Consider the following 20,650-nt stretch of genomic DNA (forward strand, 5'->3'; position numbering starts at 1 on the left):
ATTCCTAAACTAAGAGTGGGTTTGGATGGGCAATATGTTTACCTGCGCTTAGTGTAAAAATAGCGGTATCGGTAAGATTAGATACTATAGCTATACTAAGATGAGACAAAAAGTAAGCTAAACGCACCACACCCAATCGCCCATCCGAACCCACCCTAACTCCAAATCAAGTATAAATAAAAACCATAACATTTATTTTGGAACTAAACAGTCTTGGTGGGTTGCAGTAAATCCAGATTTCTCCAGCTTCATCACCCTGACCTATCCTCCCCTCTTTCGTTTCTTCTTCAAATCTCTATTACTTTCTACATTTCTCTGCTAATTTCTTGCCTATTCCCATTGTTTCATCTATAAAATACCACCCTCTTCCCCATTAACTCTTCGACCGGAAAAATTCAGCAAACCCAAGTTGACTAAACAAAAAGAATCTCCCAAAACCATTCAGTTTAGTTTCTTCTTGTGCCTACTGTTTGTTTATCAACAATGGCGGCCAAAGCTGAAGGAAAAGCGATCGGGATTGATCTTGGAACCACGTACAGTTGTGTTGGGGTGTGGCAGAATGATCGAGTGGAGATAATAGCCAACGATCAAGGCAACCGCACCACTCCTTCTTACGTAGCCTTCACTGACACCGAGCGGCTCATTGGTGATGCAGCCAAGAACCAAGTCGCTATGAACCCTCCAAACACTGTGTTCGATGCTAAACGTCTCATTGGTCGTCGGTTCACTGACCCATCAGTGCAAAGCGCTATGAAGCATTGGCCATTCAAGGTGGTTGCTGGTCCTGGTGATAAGCCAATGATTGTGGTTACTTATAAAGGTGAAGAGAAACAGTTTGCTGCAGAAGAGATATCTTCAATGGAGCTGAGTAAAATGAAGGAGGTTGCTGAGGCTTATTTGGGTCAAACTGTGAAAAATGCTGTTATTACAGTCCCTGCTTATTTCAATGACTCACAAAGACAAGCTACAAAGGATGCTGGGGCCATTGCAGGACTAAATGTTTTAAGGATCATCAATGAACCAACTGCTGCTGCTATTGCTTATGGTTTGGATAAGAAAGGTTCGAAATCTGGTGAAAAAAATGTTTTGATCTTTGATCTCGGTGCAGGTACTTTTGATGTTTCATTGTTGACGATTGAAGAAGGGATTTTTGAAGTTAAAGCCACCGCCGGTGATACTCATCTCGGCGGCGAGGATTTTGATAATAGGTTGGTGAATCATTTTCTATAAGAGTTTAAAAGGAAGCATAAGAAGGATATTAGTGGTAATGCAAGGGCGTTGAGACGGCTAAGGACTGCTTGTGAAAGGGCGAAGAGGACATTGTCATCTACTGCTCAAGCCACCATTGAAATTGATTCGTTATATGAAGGTATTGATTTTTATTCCACTATTACAAGAGCTAGGTTTGAAGAACTGAACATGGATTTGTTTAGGAAATGTATGGAACCTGTTGAGAAATGTCTTAAAGATTCTAAACTTGATAAGAGTCAAGTTAACGAGGTTGTTCTTGTCGGTGGGTCGACAAGGATTCCTAAAGTTCAACAACTTTTACAAGATTTCTTCAATGGTAAGGAACTTTGTAAGAGTATAAATCCTGATGAAGCAGTTGCTTATGGTGCTGCTGTACAAGCTGCTATTTTAAGTGGCGAAGGGGATGATAAAGTACAAGATTTGCTTCTTCTTGATGTTACACCTCTTAGTCTTGGTATTGAAACTGCCGGCGGTGTGATGACGGTGTTGATTCCGAGGAATACAACGATTCCGACAAAAAAAGAACAGATTTTTTCTACTTATGCTGATAATCAACCGGGGGTTTTGATTCAAGTGTATGAAGGTGAAAGGGCAAGAACTAAAGACAACAACTTGCTCGGTAAATTTGAGCTGACCGGTATCCCACCGGCACCGAGAGGTGTGCCGCAAATCAATGTTTGTTTCGACATTGATGCAAATGGGATTTTGAATGTGTCTGCAGAAGACAAGACAGCAGGAGTGAAGAACAAGATTACAATCACTAATGATAAAGGAAGATTAAGTAAAGAAGAGATTGAAAGAATGGTATAAGAAGCAGAGAGGTACAGAGCTGAGGATGAACTATTGAAGAAGAAGGTTGAAGCTAAGAATGCACTTGATAACTATGCTTATAATATGAGAAACACCATTAAAGATGATAAGATTGGTGGGAAACTTGATCCATCAGATAAAGGGAAGATGGAGAAAGCCATTGATGAAACCATTGAGGTTGATGAATTGGAAGATAAATTGAAGGAACTTGAAGGATTATGTAATTCCATCATTGCTAAGATGTACCAAGGTGGTGGTGGTGGTGGTGATGTGCCCATGGATGGTGGTGCTGAGACTGGATCTAGTGGCTCTGGTGCAGGACCCAAGATTGAAGAAGTGGATTAATTCTAGTCTACACCTTGTCATCCTTATGAAATTTGATGGTGTTTCGTACGTATGTATGGAGCTGAGCTTTGAGAGAGAAATAAATGAATCATTGTAGATGTAAAAGCTTTTGCAGCCGGTGTAATAGTAAAATAATAAAATAGCCCCTAAATTATATTCCAATTATCAAATTGGCCTTTAATTTTTGACATAATGTCAAATTTGGCCCTTAATGTTTATATATATATATATATATATATATATATATATATATATATATATTGTCAATTTGATCTTTACTCTTTTTTGAGCTAAATTTGACTTTTCAATATTTTGAAAAGAGTCAAATTTGACCAACAACCTTTTAAAAAAAAAGTCAATTTGTTTTTTTTAATGAAAATATTGACTAAAATGTTAAATTTTTAAACATAGCAGCCCACATAGCAATCCACATATAGAAAACTTGATTTACGTATTGGATCCTTTTGTGCTACCTAACTCGAGCTTTAAGTATACTAGCATTTAAGTCCCTTGTTTTGTCTTGGTTGAAGCTTTGCCTTTCGTTCACTTGTTTCAACTTCGCTCGAAGTTTTGTTTGGAGCTATGGCTCTTGTTCACTTGTATCAGGCTTTCACTATAACGTCCTTAAAACCCCAGAAATGAACAGGGTTAATTCAGGAATATATATATATGAGTTAGAAGAAGTAAATAAAATAATAATTAACAATTTTAGTAGAGAAGGTAGATGGATACTAAAAGGTATTGAAAAGACTCATGCGTTGAGAAAAATAAATCTGGGGTATAGATTAAATTGTAAGAGAGTGAAAAGTGTTGAGGTAAAAGTGTAAAAATAAAAGTATATATGATTAAGTTGAATTGAGTGGAAAAAGAGGAAAGACTAGAAGTGTAAATATACTAAGCTGAGTGTCATGAATAGTAGATGAAATTGTAGAGATTGCAAGGGACAAAATGAGCGATTTTTTAATGTTATTTTAATAGTTTAATTATTAAATTAATAGGATTTTTTTATGAAAAGTCTAGAAAACTCATCCATCTTCTTCTTCATCTCACACCACCACCATTCATAAAAGGAAAAGTTTTCATTTTCTTTCAATTTGGTCCCTTTCCACCATAATCATCCAATCTAAGCTAGAAACCATCAAATTTCCATAGAAATCCTTAGTGAAATCAAGAATACAACATCCTAACAAGGTGATTTTCAGGTGAAGAAGATGTGTGTTCATGTTGGGAGGAGAGAAAAAATCAAACTAAGGTTTGAAATCAAGAGAATAAGGTCTGAATATCAAGGTTTTATCAAATTTTCAAGTTTAATCTTATTAGAATAGTATAGAAATGATGTTAAAAGTAAAGATTTCTCATGGAAAGTGGAAAAGTGAAACCAGTTATAAGGAGAAGGGAAAAACAAGTGATTTGAGGTTGTTGATAAGTAAAAAATCTCTTGATTATTATAATTGAAACTTACAATTATTCTTTAATTTGTAAAAATAAAGATTAAATTGAAAAAGTGCAAAACTTTCGTGAATAAATAATGTTAATCCGGTTATATTTAAGTGCCTATGTAAACTAGTGGTAAAGCACTCCCGTGTTAATCGTGATATTACACTTTGGTGCCTCATTTGTTTGTTTTGCGTTTCAATGCTCGTGTTTCCAGCACTTTTGTGCTTTGTGTATCGTGATATGTTTCGTGTCTCCATCTAGTTCAAACGTTTCTAGCATGAACAAAAGTCATGATAAGTTTTGATAAAAAGTTCATCTTATATCGTGAAATGACAAAGTAGTGAATTTGTAATATCAGTAAATTTTTTAAACATTGAATAATTTATTTAGTATTATGATAAATTCACAAAACATAATAGTAGTTGTTGACACCATTTTTTGGATGGAAAACGAGGTCGACTTGGGTTTTGAAAATGAAAACGAAAACGGGAGTCGCCACCGATCCTTTTTGATGAGGTGTGATCGGATCACCTCGAAAAATGGTTGGTTTTAATAAAATGATTTGATTTTATTAAAACAACAAGTTTGGTCCACGAAATTCAGAAAAACGGGTTCGGGAGTCTGTTACGCACGAGGAAGGATTAGCACCCTCGATACGCCCAAAATTGGTACCTAGTTGATTACTTAATGTTTTAGTGTCGGAAAGCTGAAAACTTTAAAGAAATTCAAAATACGATCCCTAAAAAAAATTTTCGAATGGCATGGATTAAAATTCAAGAGGATATTTAGCAATTTGGCTAAACGTGAAATCGAAACCCAGTACCTTAGGGCACGTTCCTCGAATTTCCAAATGCAAAATATTGCCTTATTTTGAAAATTTTTGAAAAGGATATTAAGTCATTTGGTGGAACGAGAAGTCGAAACCCAGTACCTTAGGGCACGTTCCTCGAATTTCCAAACGCAAAACATTGCCTTATTTTTGAGAAGTTTTTTAAAAGGATATTTAGCTATTTGGTCGAACGAGAAATCGAAACCCAGTACCTTAGGGCACGTTCCTCGAATTTCCAAACGTAAAATATTGCCTTATTTTGAAATATTTTCCCCTTTTTTTTAAAATATGATATTCATGTGCATGATGGAATAATAAACATGATTATGTAAATAAAATAAAAAAATGAACAAAACGAATAATAAATCAATCATACATTCCATAGCAAATAAATAAATAAATAAACTAAAGCATAAAATGGGCATATAAATAAATACATAAATGAACATAAAAATAAAGGAAAACATATGAAAATTATAAAATATGAAAAACATGTATGTACATATAAGGGAAAATATATGTATGTATATACATAAAATTATGTAAATATGAAAATATATAAAAGTATATATTTTAAAATTACTATATAAAAAATATATATAAGTAAGCATATTCATACATATATACGTATGTAAATTAAAATATGAAAAGTATATACATATAGGTATATATATATGAATCATAAAATATAAAATACATATATAAAATACATTTTTAAAAAAAGAATATGTAAATATATATATATATATATATAAATAAAATACATATATAAATATGTATATGGATATGTACAAAATTATACAATATACATAAAAAGTAGGTATGTATATAAGTATATATAAAATATAAAAAATACTCCTATATATATAAGAGCAATAATAATAATAATAATAATAATAATAATAATAATAATAATAATAATAATAATAGGACTAAATCAAAATGGAAACGAAATCTCAGGGCTGAAATCAAAATAAAATAGAGTAAGGGATTAAAATGTGAGGCGTGCGAAAAGTAGAAGGGCCAAAACAGTAAATAAACCAAAGTTCTAAAACGCAGCACTTCAGTGGACTAAAATGAAACAAGAGTAAAATTTCGGGCTAGATCAAAATAAAAAAACAACGAAATAGGACCAAATTGTATCTATTTGAAAAATAGGAGGGATCATGAACGTAAATAACCCCTTTTAAGAAAACACGGATCCTCCCTCCGGGTCGGGTCACTGCTGGTCAGGCCAAAAGCAGCGTCGTTTGGCACCGACCCTAAGGGTAAAACGACGTCGTATTGTATAGGCTATAAAAGCCAAAAATTTGTTAAAATTTTCATTTTTACTCTTATCTTAAAAAAATAGAGAGAATCCTCTCAAATGCCCCATTTTCCTCCGCCTCGGGTTCGCAGACTGCGTCCTGCCGATAAGCCTGGCCACCGTACGTACAGTGGCGGAAATTTCAAAAAAGGTATTTTTTACTTTTTTATGTTTTTCTACTACCTATCGTATATACATACATATATATATACACATATATATTAGAACAAATGTAAGTAAAAATAAATAAATAAAAATAAAAATAGATTAATGAAAAATAGAATGAAATAGATGAAAAAACGAAATAAGAACAAAAAGTTACTTTTATTTCTTCTTGAATCTTTGTTTTTTTAATCGGTTTTTCTTTTTTTCAAAAAAATCCCCTAACAGATCTGTTTGAATGGCTTTTAAATAGCCATTTTACAATTTTCTATTGTTTCTACTCTTGTTTTGTCCTTCTTTGCGTGATTTTCTTCTTTGCAGGCAAGTGGGGTGATGGGACGGTGGCAGAAGTGGCAAGTGGGCAGAGTTGGTGGCGGTGGCAGGTGAGGCGACAGACATAGGGTGCGGCGGCTAGGGTTAGGAGCTAGGGTTTTTTCATGTTTTTGTTTTTGGGTATTGGGCTAGTTTTTTTTTTATTTGGGCTTGTATTTAGGTTGTTTGGGTTTAATTGGTTTTATTTTCTCTGGTGAGCCGGGCAAATTTGGGCTTCTACAGCTGCCCCTCTTTGCTCATTGTCGTGTAACGAGAACAGAGCAAAGACTAAGAAAGCCCAATTTTGCCCGGTCTCGCCGAGTCTTGACCTCTCTTGACGATTCACTTCAAGTAGCTTTATTTCAATCCACGGTGGCTTTTTGTTTCGATCCATTTCATTGCACTTCAGAGAGATGCGTCTTGTAGCTTTTATCTTCTTCGCAGTGACTTCAGGGGGACGAGGTTTGTGGTTTAAGTCTACTCCACTGTAACGTCAGGGAGATAAGACTGGCTATGATAGATTTAATCCGACCTACTGCAACTTCAAAGGTATAGGCATTGGCGCTTCGGCTCACTCCACAACGTCGTGGAGATAGAATTACTGGCTTCAATATACTCCATTGTAATCACAGGGAGGTAAAATCTGCCATCTTCAATGTGCTCCACTTTGGGAGATAAGATCTGAAACGATCTACTCTACTGTAACCTCAGAGAGATAAGATCCTTTATTTTAATCCGTTCCACTGTAATCTGAGGGAGATAGGATTACTAGCTTCAATCTACTCCATTATAATCTCAGGGAGATAAGATCTGAAATTCTTTGGTCTGCTCCACTGTAATCTCAGGGAGATAAGACCTGATGCGATCTACTCTGCTGTAACTTCAGAGAGATGAGATCCTTTATTTTAATCCGCTCCACTGTAACTTCAGGGAGATAGGATTACTAGCTTCAATTTGCTCCGCTGTAATCTCAGGGAGATAAGACCTGATACGATCTACTCTACTGTAACTTTTGAGAGATAAGATCATTTATTTTAATCCGTTCCACTGTAATCTCAGGGAGATAGGATTACTAGCTTCAATCTACTCCACTGTAATCTCAGGGAGATGACCTGATACGATCTACTCTACTGTAACCTCAGAGAGATAAGATCATTTATTTTAATCTACTCCACTGTAACTTCAGAGAGATAGGATTACTAGCTTCAATCTACTCCGCTGTAATCTCAGGGAGATAAGATCTGACTTCAATCTGCTCCACTGTAACCTCAGGGAGATAAGATCTGAAATTTTTCGGTCTACTCCACTGTAACCTCAAGGAGATAAGATCTGATGCGATCTACTCTACTGTAACTTCAGAGAGATGAGATCATTTATTTTAATCCGCTCCACTGTAACTTCAGGGAGATAAGATTATCGACTTTAATTTGCTCCGTTGTAATCTCAGGGAGATAAGACCTGGTGCGATCTACTCTACTGTAACTTCAGCGAGATAAGATCATTCATTTTAATCCACTCCACTGTAATCTCAGGGAGATAGGATTACTAGCTTCAATCTGCTCCGCTGTAATCTCAGGGAGATAAGACCTGAAATTCTTCAGTCTGTTCCACTGCAATCTCAGGGAAATAAGACCTGGTGCGATCTACTCTACTGTAACTTTAGAGAGATAAGATCATTGGTTTTAATCCGCTCCACTGTAATCTCAGGGAGATAGGATTACTAGCTTCAATTTGCTCCGCTGTAATCTCAGGGAGATAAGATTTCTGGCTTCAATCTGATGCGATCTACTCTGCTGTAACTTCAGAGAGATAAGATCCTTCATTTTAATCCGCTCCACTGTAACTTCAGGGAGATAGGATAGTGTCTTTGATCTGCTCCGCTGTAATCCCAGGGAGATAAGATCTCTGGCTTCAATCTGCTCCACTGCAACCAATGGAGGCAAGGCTTTGTTTTCGATCTGCTCCGTTGTTAATGCAGGAAGGCAAGATCTGCTATCTTCAATCAGCTCCACTATAACCGATAGAGACAAGGCTTTGTTTTCAATCTGCTTCGTTGTCAATGCAGGAAGGCCAGATCTGCTATCTTTACTTATCTGTTCTCTGGGGAACATGACCTGTATAATGACCTAATTATGCATAATGATTAGGATGGCATGATCAAAATGAATCAAATGCTCCTAACTAGACATGAATGCAGAATTTTATTTTTCTAGAATAACCCCGCTTAGGTTATCACTACTCGAAGTTTATTAAGGCTTTGTCAATGAAGTGCTACAACACCTTCCTTCTCGACTGGCAGTTTCTGAAGAAACATTTAGCCAAGTTGCCCCCACTGCAAACCTCAAAGTTTACTCCATTGGGGTACAAAATTTGTACCATCATTCTCCCACTGTAATCCAAGGGTATAAATATGACTTTTCCTCAATCCTCTCCTATCACAATTCAAGGATACAGGACACGAATCGTTCTAGTTCCTCACACCATTCCCAAGGTGTCATACCAAAGACTCATGCGCAAATGAATGCTCTCTTCTCCGAGGTAACCACTTCCTATTGCCTGATGATCATTGCTTTCTTGTTTATTCAAGCTTTGTCACCAACTTGGCGTCTTGTCAATCAACGCATTTGACAACAAAAATCCAAAGAGAAAGTCTAAATTTAGACTATTCCTTCCCAAATTTTCAACCTTTAAAATTGGTGTGTTCTAAACAATAGTCCTGCTTTAGGCTCCTATATTATTTAGAAACTTTTCAGAGTAATATGCAAAACTTCCTTTGTGAAAGTTTTATTAGTCCATTAATCATTATTCTAATGCAACATGCTTTGCAAAAATGGGTCATAACAATGGATAAGAATAAAATTGGTTCTGAGCATAGCTCGAAAGGAATAAATTACCAAAAATAATAATGAAGGATAATGAAGAAATTGATCGGGAATGTTTATCTTGGAAAGGAAAAAGGTATTCCAAGAACAACAGATTTAATATAGATAATATGAGAATTGGGTGCCCCAGATATCGCAGCTTGAACTTCTCTGTACGAACTTTCTGAAGACCATCTTGAGTTGGACATGCGCTTAGGAGATCTACAGCGCTCTGTCGATGCCCCAAGATGTCGCCTATCATTTCTTGTTGATTCAGGTATAGCAAGATCACTACATGCCCCAATATGATCAAAATTCGAATCGCTCTGATCGCCTCATGCCCCATTCTGAACAAATATTTGAGCCTCCCTTTTCGGATTTTCAACTCAAAGCCCCTTTGGCTTAAGGCGCCCTTTCCGGGTTTTCCCCTTAGCCTCTCCATTTTTCAGTTTCATTTTTCATTTTTCATTTTTCATTTTCATTTTTCATTTTTCATTTATTTAATTTAAATTTTTTTTTTCTTGACTCAGAGTGCCCTTTGCGGGTTTTCACCTTGGTCCTTTCTTCTTCTTTAGACGGAGTATTTCTTGACTGGATCCGAGTTTATAGGATTAGCAATCTCACTCGGGATCGTGCTCTTCTAAAAATGTCTTCTTTACAACGTAGGGACATTCTCGGTTTGGCATTCATTTCCTCTGGAATCTTTTTGAGAGAAATGATCTTTTCGACATCCAACCCTCTCGTGGAATTCTCTCGAGATGACTTTGTTCATTATGAGCTCGTATCATTTGTTTCGTATATCCGACCTCAAGAATAGCTTTTAACCTTTTTCTAGGTTTAACTGATCGCATCGCGATTGGATCCATTCTGCTTCATCCAACTAATACCCGGAGAGAAAGGATTTCAATAGGTAAAACTACCTAAACCCCGCAAACCAAAGAGAAAGGTATTGCCCCAGTACAGATGTTCGACAGGTAAGGAAGGCAAATAGTAATTTCTCATGCCGATCCTTGTAAGTCTCAGTCATTTTCCTTTATTTTTCGATGTTCAACTTTAGGTAATTCAGTGACGAATCATGGTGTCCACTTCTGAGTTAATTTGAGACCTCAGCAATTGTGCTATTGTTTAAGCTCAATGCATTCTCCAATACCCTATTCTCTGAAATTCTGTATCGGTATACGATGACTTTGGCTCATGAAGTAGCCTCTCAAAATGAAGCAATGCCCATTAGAAGTCTTCAATAATGGTGAAGTCCATGCCTCATTGTGCTCGAAATTTGAGTCGCCCTTTTTGGGTTTTCAATTCAAAACCTCATTTGGTCACAAAGCGCCCTTTGCGGGTTTTTGCTTTGGCCTCTCCTTTTTTCTTTTCTTTTTCATTCTGATTTTTCATCTAGATTTCTCTTTTTCATTCTTCTTTCTTTTTCTCATTTTCATTTTGATCTTGATTTTGATTTTTTCTTCTTTCTTCTTTTTGTTTTTTATTATTTTGATTTTTAATTTTTTTCATTTTCATTTTGACTTTGATTTTGATTTTGATTTTTCTTTTTCTTCCCTTTTTGATCTGAGCCTTTTGGGGCGTAACTACGACAGAAAACTTTGGATCTTCCTCTTCAATCAGGATGGACCCAACAACAACTTGAAGAGGTAGAAATTCGACTTCAAATGGGCAAAGCTATGCTGACTTCACGAGAAAGGCATTGCCCCAGCAAAGAATTACATCGTTCATACTGTAAATTTCTAACATTGTTCTGTTGTGCAGATTTCATTATTGGCGTTTAACCCGGGGCATATCCTGGTATGATCATATTGTGAGGTAGGATATGTCTATCCTCTTATTTAACCATCCTTAACAAACTACAATCTTTGTCATTTTCAAAGCCCTGAGATCCCTCTGATATATGCCTCTCTCAAAAGGAAAACCTGGGTCTGTAGCAGAGTCATTCACGTCATTGATATCCAGGGACTCATAATAAGTACCGAAGAATATACAAAAGAAAGTATAAATTTATGAATAATTATTTATACAATATGATTATGAATGATGTGGAAGAAAATCTAAAAGAATGAAATAATCAGAAATAATTGTTCAAAAAGAATGAAAGAATATTGGCTCAAAAGTGAATGCAAAGATGTATTTTATTAGAATAATAACGTTCAGACATTAGCCTATTTCACAAAGGAATTTCTATCGCTTTAGGCTAAAAACAACAAAAAAGTTCTGGACATTACTCTAAAAAAGCCCTGATAACTACAGGGATTTCTTCCACAAGCTAATTGCTTAAAACACTCCAGATTTATAAGGGCAAGTATCTAACAAGGTCTCTTTTCCTTTGCGTCTTCATGTATGGCATGGATGTGAACGCTTCCCAACACTGCTTCATACATCTCATTCATCCCGTGGTCAACATGATTGGGTAGATGGCTTTTTGCACTAGATGAATCACCCAACTTGACAATACCCATATTGATGAATTTTTCGACTAGCTTCTTGAAGGCAATGCAATTCTCTATTGAATGCCCCGTAATTTCCGCATGGTAGTCACATTGTGCGTTCATGTCTACCATTTAGGATACGGGGGTTGTATGGGTTTTAAGTAATGAGGAGCAACAACATGCGCATCGAACAAGCTTTGATACAGCTCCTTATATGACATCGAAATTGGCGTGAACTGGAGGTTCTCAGTGCCTTGTTTCACTCGAGATTCTTGCTTTAAAGGGCTTTGATGGCTGGTGGTCTCCGTCTTTGACCTGCCCACAGTGATTGGTTTTGAGTGGCCCTTGTCATATCTGACTGCATTATCCCCTTTATTCCCTTTCTTCCCTAGGGCCTTTGTAGTATCTGGATATTCTATCATCATCTTCTTTATTTCGGCTAGATTAGCAATAGGATTAGCTAAATCAGTCCTCAAATTGGATTCTAAGCCTGTCAGGTAATTCACTGGTGTCGATGTACCCGTCTGATAATATTGGGATCCGATAGTAAAAAGTGATCCTTGTGGACGCCCATCTGGCTGAATCTGGACACTTGTCGGAGTAGAATCTAAGGAATAGACAAGATCCTCATTATCAACCCCAAAGTAAACCACCGGGTCTTTCACTTCTTTTGACTTTCAGCTAGCAATCGGTTGAACTGGTTTATCATAGTTCTCCGTAATTCTAGCATCTGATCTCTCATCTCCTGTTGAAATTCAGTCAATTGCTCCTGGATCTGAATCTGCATTCGTTCTAATTTTTCCAACCTTCGTTCCATTTCTCTAGTCTTTACTTGGATATCGTAAGGGTGTTTGGTTGGTTGGTTTTCCAGGTTAGCTGAAATAAATTTACTCGTTTAGACTCTTTCAATGGATTTTAATGCATGTAATGCAATGTAAAAAAATGAATGAAATGAATGCCTAAAGAGACGTTGATTCTGATTCAATTACATTTAGGAAACTTTTCTAGAAAGCAAATTCCCTTACATAAAACGAATACATGTACGGCCTCACCCTCATATTCCAAGAAACAACATCGGTCTTTTTCTTCATCCGCATGTTTGAGGTAATCTCGCCAATAGATGCCATTGCTAGCTTCTTCTCTTGATCTTGGTTGCAATCCATCACCTATCCATCCTCCTAAGGCTCCTCCGCCTCTTAAAGGGGTTGGAATGTTAAAGGCTCTTAGACAATTGCCTTGAATCCTCAAGCCATAAAGCAGGGTCACGAACTCTTCCATCGCCATTCCTGTGTTTCTCAGAATATATTCGGGAAGTCATATTGTTTTCCAATTTATCAAGGAATCCATATTCCATGACAAGCTTTCTAATTTAGTAATCGAACTTGAATCCATATCTCTTTCCTAAGATGCAAATGCAATGCAATGCAATCATAATTAAAACACAACAAGAGGGGTTAGTACAAAACATAAGCAAGCACAGAAAACAAAAAAGTACCTAAACAGGTAGATACTAGGGGTTTGGAGTGGCTCTACCTAGGTTAAGTTCCTAAGTCTACTATATGAGGGTTGGTTCTAAAGTCAATGTACCCGAACCAGCAGATTCCTCGATCTTCACCCATTATAGGCTCATCTGCAGACGAAGTTGATTGGGAATACATTTCCCTATGGCTGCACGGAGATGAAAATCTCATGAAGACATAGGTACGGATGTATTCCGAAAGCAATCCACTATCCTGCACGGAGGTGAAAACCTCACAAAGGAGTAGCTTCTCACTCCCACTTAAAAGGGTGTGACCATAGGTCATGCAATGCAATGCAAAAGATACCAAAATTTAAACAAACAGAGCAATTATAAACCACAATGATGAAAATTATAATGAAGAATGAAATGCCATGAAAGGATCGTAAATTTAAACCAAATTTTCAATTTTCGACAAAAAGACAAAAAGTAATCAACTTGTGGCTCGACTCACTTATTTTAAAAAAAGTCCCCAGTGGAGTCGCCAAGCTGTTGACACCATTTTTTGGATGGAAAACGGGGTCGACTTGGGTTTTGAAAATGAAAACGAAAACGGGAGTCGCCACCGATCCTTTTTGATGAGGTGTGATCGGATCACCTCGAAAAATGGTTGGTTTTAATAAAATGATTTGATTTTATTAAAACAACAAGTTTGGTCCACGAAATTCGAAAAAGCGGGTTCGGAGTGCATTACATACGAGGAAGGATTAGCACCCTCGTCGCCCAAAATTGGTACCTAGTTGATTACTTAATGTCTTAGTGTCGAAAAGTGAAAACTTTAAAGAAATTCAAAATACGATCCCTAAAAAAAATTTCGAATCGCATGGATTAAAATTCAAGAGGATATTTAGCAATTTGGCTAAACGTGAAATCGAAACCCAGTACCTTAGGGCACGTTCCTCGAATTTCCAAACGCAAAATATTGCCTTATTTTGAAAATTTTTGAAAAGGATATTAAGTCATTTGGTGGAACGAGAAGTCAAAACCCAGTACCTTAGGGCACGTTCCTCGAATTTCCAAACGCAAAACATTGCCTTATTTTTGAAAAGTTTTTTAAAAGGATATTTAGCTATTTGGTCGAACGAGAAATCGAAACCCAGTACCTTAGGGCACGTTCCTCGAATTTCCAAACGTAAAATATTGCCTTATTTTGAAATATTTTCCCTTTTTTAAAATATGATATTCATGTGCATGATGGAATAATAAACATGATTATGTAAATAAAATAAAAAAATGAACAAAACGAATAATAAATCAATCATACATTCCATAGCAAATAAATAAATAAATAAACTAAAGCATAAAAATGGGCATATAAATAAATACATAAATGAACATAAAAATAAAGGAAATCATATGGAAATTATAAAATATGAAAAACATGTATGTACATATAAGGAAAAATATATGTATGTATATACATAAAATTATGTAAATATGAAAATATATAAAAGTATATATTTTAAAATTACTATATAAAAAATATATATATAAGTAAGCATATTCATACATATATACGAATGTAAATTAAAATATGAAAAGTATATACATATAGGTATATATATATGAATCATAAAATATAAAATACATATATAAAATACATTTTAAAAAAATATGTAAATATATATATATATATAAATAAAATACATATATAAATATGTATATGGATATGTACAAAAATTATACAATATACATAAAAAAAGTAGGTATATATATAAGTATATATAAAAATATAAAAAAATACTCCTATATATATAAAAGCAATAATAATAATAATAATAATAATAATAGGACTAAATCAAAATGGAAACGAAATCTCAGGGCTGAAATCAAAATAAAATAGAGTAAGAGATTAAAATGTGAGGCGCGCGAAAAGTAGAAGGGCCAAAACAGTAAATAAACCAACGTTCTAAAACGCAGCACTTCAATGGACTAAAATGAAACAAGAGTAAAATTTCAGGGCTAGATCAAAATAAAAAAAACAACGAAATAGGACCAAATTGTAATACGCTGAAAAATAGGAGGGACTGCGCGTAAATAACCCCTTTTAAGAAAACACGCGGATCCTCCCCTCTGGGTCGGGTCACCGCGCGGGTCAGGGCCAAAACGGCGTCGTTTTGGCACCTGACCCCTAAGGGTAAAACGACGTCGTATTGTATAGGCTATAAAAGCCAAAAATTTGTTAAAATTTTTCATTTTTTACTCTTATCTTAAAAAAAAATAGAGAGAATCCTCTCAAATGCCCCCTTTCCTCCGCCTCAGGTTCGCCGCACCTGCGTCCCGCCGGCGCCACGCCGGCCACCGTACACGGTGGCCGGAAATTTCGAAAAAGGTATTTGTTTTACTTTTTTTATGTTTTTTCTACTACCTATGCGTATATACATACATATATATATACACATATATATTAGAACAAACAGAAGTAAAAAATAAATAAATAAAAATAAAAATAGATTAATGAAAAATAGAATGAAAGAGATGAAAAAAACGAAATAAGAACAAAAAGTTACTTTTATTTCTTCTTGAATCTTTGTTTTTTTTTTAATCGGTTTTTCTTTTTTTTTCAAAAAAAAGTCCCCCTAACATATCTGTTTGAATGGCTTTTAAATAGCCATTTTACAATTTTTCTATTGTTTCTACTACTGTTTTGTCCTTCTTTGCGTGATTTTCTTCTTTGCAGGCAAGTGGGGTGATGGGACGGTGGCAGAAGCGGCAAGTGGGCAGAGTTGGTGGCGGTGGCAGGTGAGGCGACAGACATAGGGTGCGGCGGCTAGGGTTAGGAGCTAGGGTTTTTCATGTTTTTGTTTTTGGGTATTGGGCTAGTTTTTTTTTTATTTGGGCTTGTATTTAGGTTGTTTGGGTTTAATTGGTTTTATTTTCTCTGGTGGGCCGAGCAAATTTGAGCTTCTACAGTAGTATTATTGTGGAATAAACTAAGTGACAATAAGGTTTGAATTCATGAGCACTTGCGTGCTATTTTTCAACACAAAAGTGAAAAATTAGATTGAAGTTCTCGTTCAAAATAGCAACCTCGACACATCTCTCACCACATCATTAAGACTTTATAGAGAAAAAGGGTATGAAACAAATTTCATGGTATAGAGTACAGTATCTAATTGTACTAATATTGAGTTTAATGTATTTTGAAATGTTAATATTAGGGATATTACATAGTTTATGAATTTTAATTACTACTTGAAATGATCGTCAACAGTTTTGATATGATTTGAAGGTATTTGAAAATAGAAGTTTTGGATCCCATTTCCCAAGTATAGAAACATTCAAAATGTATTTCATGACACAAACTTTGAAGCTACAATCAAGATTTCATCTCGAAGTCATATCTTCATAATTTTATTATTTTAATAGTTTTATCTTTATAATTTTTAAAGACTTAAATAAAATTTTTACTATTTTTAAGGGACTAAAGTACAATTTAAATTTTACTAATCTAAAATTTTAAAGAGCTAAATAAAAAAAAATTTATTTTAGGCGAACCAAATTCCCTGCCAACACCCGGGTTTCGCCCCTTCTCAAGATAGGACAACTTGGAAGCCAAAGTTTTATAAACATATGGATCCCGACCCAAAACGTGTTTGATATGGAATTAAACTTAACGATATTAGTGAAGGTGGAAGATAGTCATTCCCGACAAACCTAATTTTTCGATTATTAATTCTTAGTTAATCCTGTTTGAAACCATTGATTCAAATTTTTTTTTTGTTTATTTTAAAAAATTTTGGATTGAAATTTTTAATTGTGCAAACGCGTAACATTACAGCTACTTAATACTTCTTTACAATACAATTCCAGGTTCTGCCTATTAAGAGTTATTTCCTAAATCACTGTCAACTTATTAGGATTTATTGAAAACTATTTGATTTTAGGGTTTTTTTTTTAAATTTGGATAGTGAATGTAGCCGAGGGTTCCAGACGCTCCAAAAATGGATTAATTGGGCATCCTACGATTCGGCAAAATTGAATTTGCGAAGGCATTTTTATGCTTACTTGTTAGAAAGGTCTCAATTCATAGAGTTCTCGCCTTTCTGCTGGGACCTTCGCATTTTTTTTAAAATTCCAATTTAATTTCAAGAAATTAAGAAAAATGTTCGAAAATAAGAACTGAATAACACACCGAATCGAAAATGGACGTCGATCCGGATCGTCCGATCTCAACATTGTTTTCCGAAGGCAAACTTGGATTAAAGTGCATCGATTTTCGCACTCCATCCATAGGTCCTTCGTTTCTCCATCACCAGCAAAAAAAAACACATTTCGCAATAAAAAATTACAGATCCAAAGCCAGTAAAAAGAAAAAAAGAAGATGATGATGATGATGCTCAGTGAATACGAACCAGAAAAATCAAGGATTCATCTTGCGGAATTAGTTAAACCCGCGCAATCGAATTTCCTTTCCAAGTGTTATCTTCATCGCATAGATCACAACTTTTAAACTTCAATTTAAAAAAAAAATACATTGAGAGACGCAAAAGGGAGAGAAAGCTAAACAGAAATCTAAACAGAGGACCTGAATGAGACGCCGCACAACGAGGTGGACTCGAATGCTAAAACCCTAGATTACGTGAATGACAGAGGCGGAGGGGATTGTTGCTCTTTATAAAGAACGAGCTGGATATCCATTGGGCCGATGGAGGAGACCGCTAACTAGAGATTCAGTCCAAGCCCAATAGACCAATTAGGATTTTTCAAGAAATAGGGTTAATTCGACTAGACATCCTCAAATTAAGGCCCGGATTCTAAATTGATTGTTAAACTTCAAAAATGTAAGTTAGGTCCTATACATGATATTAACACGTTTTATACTCACTCAAACCTGTTTCAACCCAAAACATGGGCTTAAAATTTTGCATTGGCCCACCCATATTTGTAAAAACCTAAGCCAAGCCTATTTTAGGTTCACCCGTATTATTTTTTAAAATTATATCTTTATATTATTTTTAATTTAATACTTAATAAATTTATATACTTTTTATTTACTAAATTGTTATATATAGTGATTTTAACATTTTTTAATGTTTACATTAAATATTTAATTTTCATGTGTTATAATTTATATAATATATAAAATTAACATAATATAAAATATTACAAACTTAAAAAATGGGTTAGGCTCGGGTGTTGATTGTTCATGCTCAAGCTAAACCCATTTTTAAACAAGTTTAGTTTTTTTTTTGCCAAACCTTTTTTTAACCTAATATTTTTTCTTAAACTCTCCCAAATTACAGGCCAACCTTGAGGTGTGGGTGGGTAGCTTGGCCTATGAACAAGCCTACTAGTCATTAACTTATGTGTTTCTATAATAAAAAAGAACGTTAAGAGTTAAATGTCAGCTCAATTCCAACTTAAATAATGTTTAAAACACATTAATCAAATATGTGTTTACCTCTTGCATTTGCAATGATAGTTTGGATTTTACCAAAGTTGTCTTACTTGGATCCATTCGACTAGGATATTAGTTCAGATAGAGGTAAAAAATCAATTGGCCTATAAACTAATATGGATCAATTGAACCGATGGTTGAACTAGAATTTATATTTTTTAATATTTTTAAAAGAATTTAAATAATTTATTTGATTGAACTAGACGAACGGATCAAACTAGAAATTAATGATCTAATCAATTCAAACATAGATCTAGTTCCAAAAAATACTAGCTTTTACATACCTAAAGCATGAATCTCTTACTCATTGCAAAGATTTAAATTGATCCTTTCATAAGCATAGCGATAATTTTTAGAGGTTGAATGAGGTTTGAATCTAATATGTGATTCAAATTGAGAAAATATGTATACTTATTGTGTGGACATATTGGATTTGATGTACTAAAAACAAATAATATTAATAAAATTTAGGACTAATTTTAGGTTAAATTTTATTACTAGTCTTTGTGCTATTTGTAAGTTGCAAATTTAGTCCATTTACTTTAATTTGATCATTTTATCACTGTACTTTTGAGTTTTGAAATTCTAGTCCTAATCCAAAACATTAGCTGTTAAATTGTGCTATTTTCAAAATATTTTGCGGTAAGTACATTATCACATAGGTAATGTCATGTCAATTTGTCATTTTCACGTAATGCTCACATAAAAAAAGCCACGTTATGTTAATTAATATATTTAATGGTTACCATTTTGAGTCATGATTGACAATTCACAATTCCAAAAGTAAGACTAAAAATGACTATATTCACAACTTATGCATAATCTGAGACTAATATAAAAACTTCAACCTATTAGATTTAAGAACTACCTTTTGATTAAAAGGTATGATTAAAACTTTCAAATGTGAAAAAATACAAAGATTAAAAACAACCAAATTAGAATATAGAGATTAAATCTATACTTTATGCATAATACAAGGATTAATAGTAAAATTTGACTTTTTAACTTTTTTAACATTTTAGATCTAAGTTGGCTAATTAATAAGTACGTATGTATTTGTAATTTGATCTATGTGCTTTAAATATTTTCTATGTCACATTTGAGTCCATGCTTAGTGCCCAAACTAATGACTTGGTCAATGAATGGAATTGACTGATATGATATTTGATTGTTTAAGGATCTAATTAAAATATTTTGAAGTTTGTGAACTGATTTAAAATTTAGACTATATTTCAAGGAAACCTTGTGGAATTTACCAATAAATATGGAAATTGGGCCTTTGACTTTGTCGATACTAATGTGTAAATTCATTTTCTCAATCATCGTGGCATGTTCAACGAAAACGAATCTCAACAAATGTAAAAAGAAAATCATATCGGTCGGACCGTTTTTAAGACCAAAATCTTATCGGTAAATTTCCACTTTTTATTTTTATTTGGATAAATTATTAATAAGTTTATCTTTTAGATATTCAATTTTAAAAAATTACAAAATGATCACTAAACTTTTTAAAAGTTTTTATTAAGTCACTGTGCGGTTAAAATCATTATTATATGACTTTCTTTATTCGAATTGCCTACAATGATCAAAAACTCTTATTCCCTTTTTTTTCTACAATTAAGTTTTTTTTCCATAAAACAACTTTGAACGTCATGAATCTGCGAACCAAAACTCAAATAGCTTTCTTCTCCGATCTCCTACAACGATCGCCAGATCAACTTGGATCTAAAGTATGTTCTTCTACTCATTGATGGGTACTAATCCACTGTATTGATCGTTAAATCATTGCTTGGAGCTCTCTCAAAGACAAATTCTCATTTCATTCCCTATTAAGTTTTTAAAATTATAAAATAGTTTAATAGTAAAAATACACTTTGCCCTCCTAAGTTGAAAAATTATTCAACTTAATCCCATTAAAGTTCTAAAGTAACAAGCATATACAAAGATAAAATTGTATTTTGATTTCTTTAAAATTTTATAAT

General features: G+C 34.3%; 1 protein-coding gene, 1 long non-coding RNA gene, 1 other non-coding gene and 1 pseudogene across 3 annotated transcripts; 2 read left to right on the forward strand and 2 right to left on the reverse strand.

Annotated features, from left to right (window-relative positions):
- Positions 1 to 483: 483 nt before the first annotated feature.
- LOC105763845 (heat shock cognate 70 kDa protein-like) lies at positions 484 to 2,406 on the forward strand (annotated as a pseudogene).
- A 9,080-nt stretch (positions 2,407 to 11,486) lies between these two features.
- On the reverse strand, positions 11,487 to 13,372 carry LOC128035315 (uncharacterized). The gene is made up of 2 exons (XM_052624719.1): positions 12,801 to 13,372; positions 11,487 to 12,624 (listed from the first exon to the last, which is right to left on the reverse strand). The coding sequence occupies exons 1-2, from the start codon at positions 13,030 to 13,032 to the stop codon at positions 12,410 to 12,412; spliced, it is 447 nt and encodes a 148-aa protein (XP_052480679.1). The 5' UTR covers positions 13,033 to 13,372; the 3' UTR covers positions 11,487 to 12,409.
- Positions 13,373 to 15,461: 2,089 nt separating this feature from the next.
- On the forward strand, positions 15,462 to 16,290 carry LOC105763847 (uncharacterized). Its single transcript, XR_001124438.2, has 2 exons — positions 15,462 to 15,599; positions 15,948 to 16,290. It is a non-coding gene; the product is annotated as an uncharacterized LOC105763847 (long non-coding RNA).
- An 887-nt stretch (positions 16,291 to 17,177) lies between these two features.
- Positions 17,178 to 17,331, reverse strand: LOC128035797 (small nucleolar RNA snoR145). The gene has a single exon (XR_008192346.1). It is a non-coding gene; the product is annotated as a small nucleolar RNA snoR145 (small nucleolar RNA).
- Positions 17,332 to 20,650: the final 3,319 nt, after the last annotated feature.

This window comes from Gossypium raimondii, chromosome 12 (genome assembly GCF_025698545.1).
Source record: "Gossypium raimondii isolate GPD5lz chromosome 12, ASM2569854v1, whole genome shotgun sequence".
Taxonomy (NCBI): Eukaryota; Viridiplantae; Streptophyta; class Magnoliopsida; order Malvales; family Malvaceae; genus Gossypium; species Gossypium raimondii.

Bases quoted from the DNA above. Each gene is read 5' to 3' on its own strand.
- LOC128035315 (XM_052624719.1), bottom strand. From the start codon at position 13,032: ATGGCGATGGAAGAGTTCGTGACCCTGCTTTATGGCTTGAGGATTCAA. The intron at 12,625-12,800 runs GTGAGGCCGTAC...AATTTATTTCAG, and splicing joins TTGTTTCTTGGAATATGAGG to CTAACCTGGAAAACCAACCA.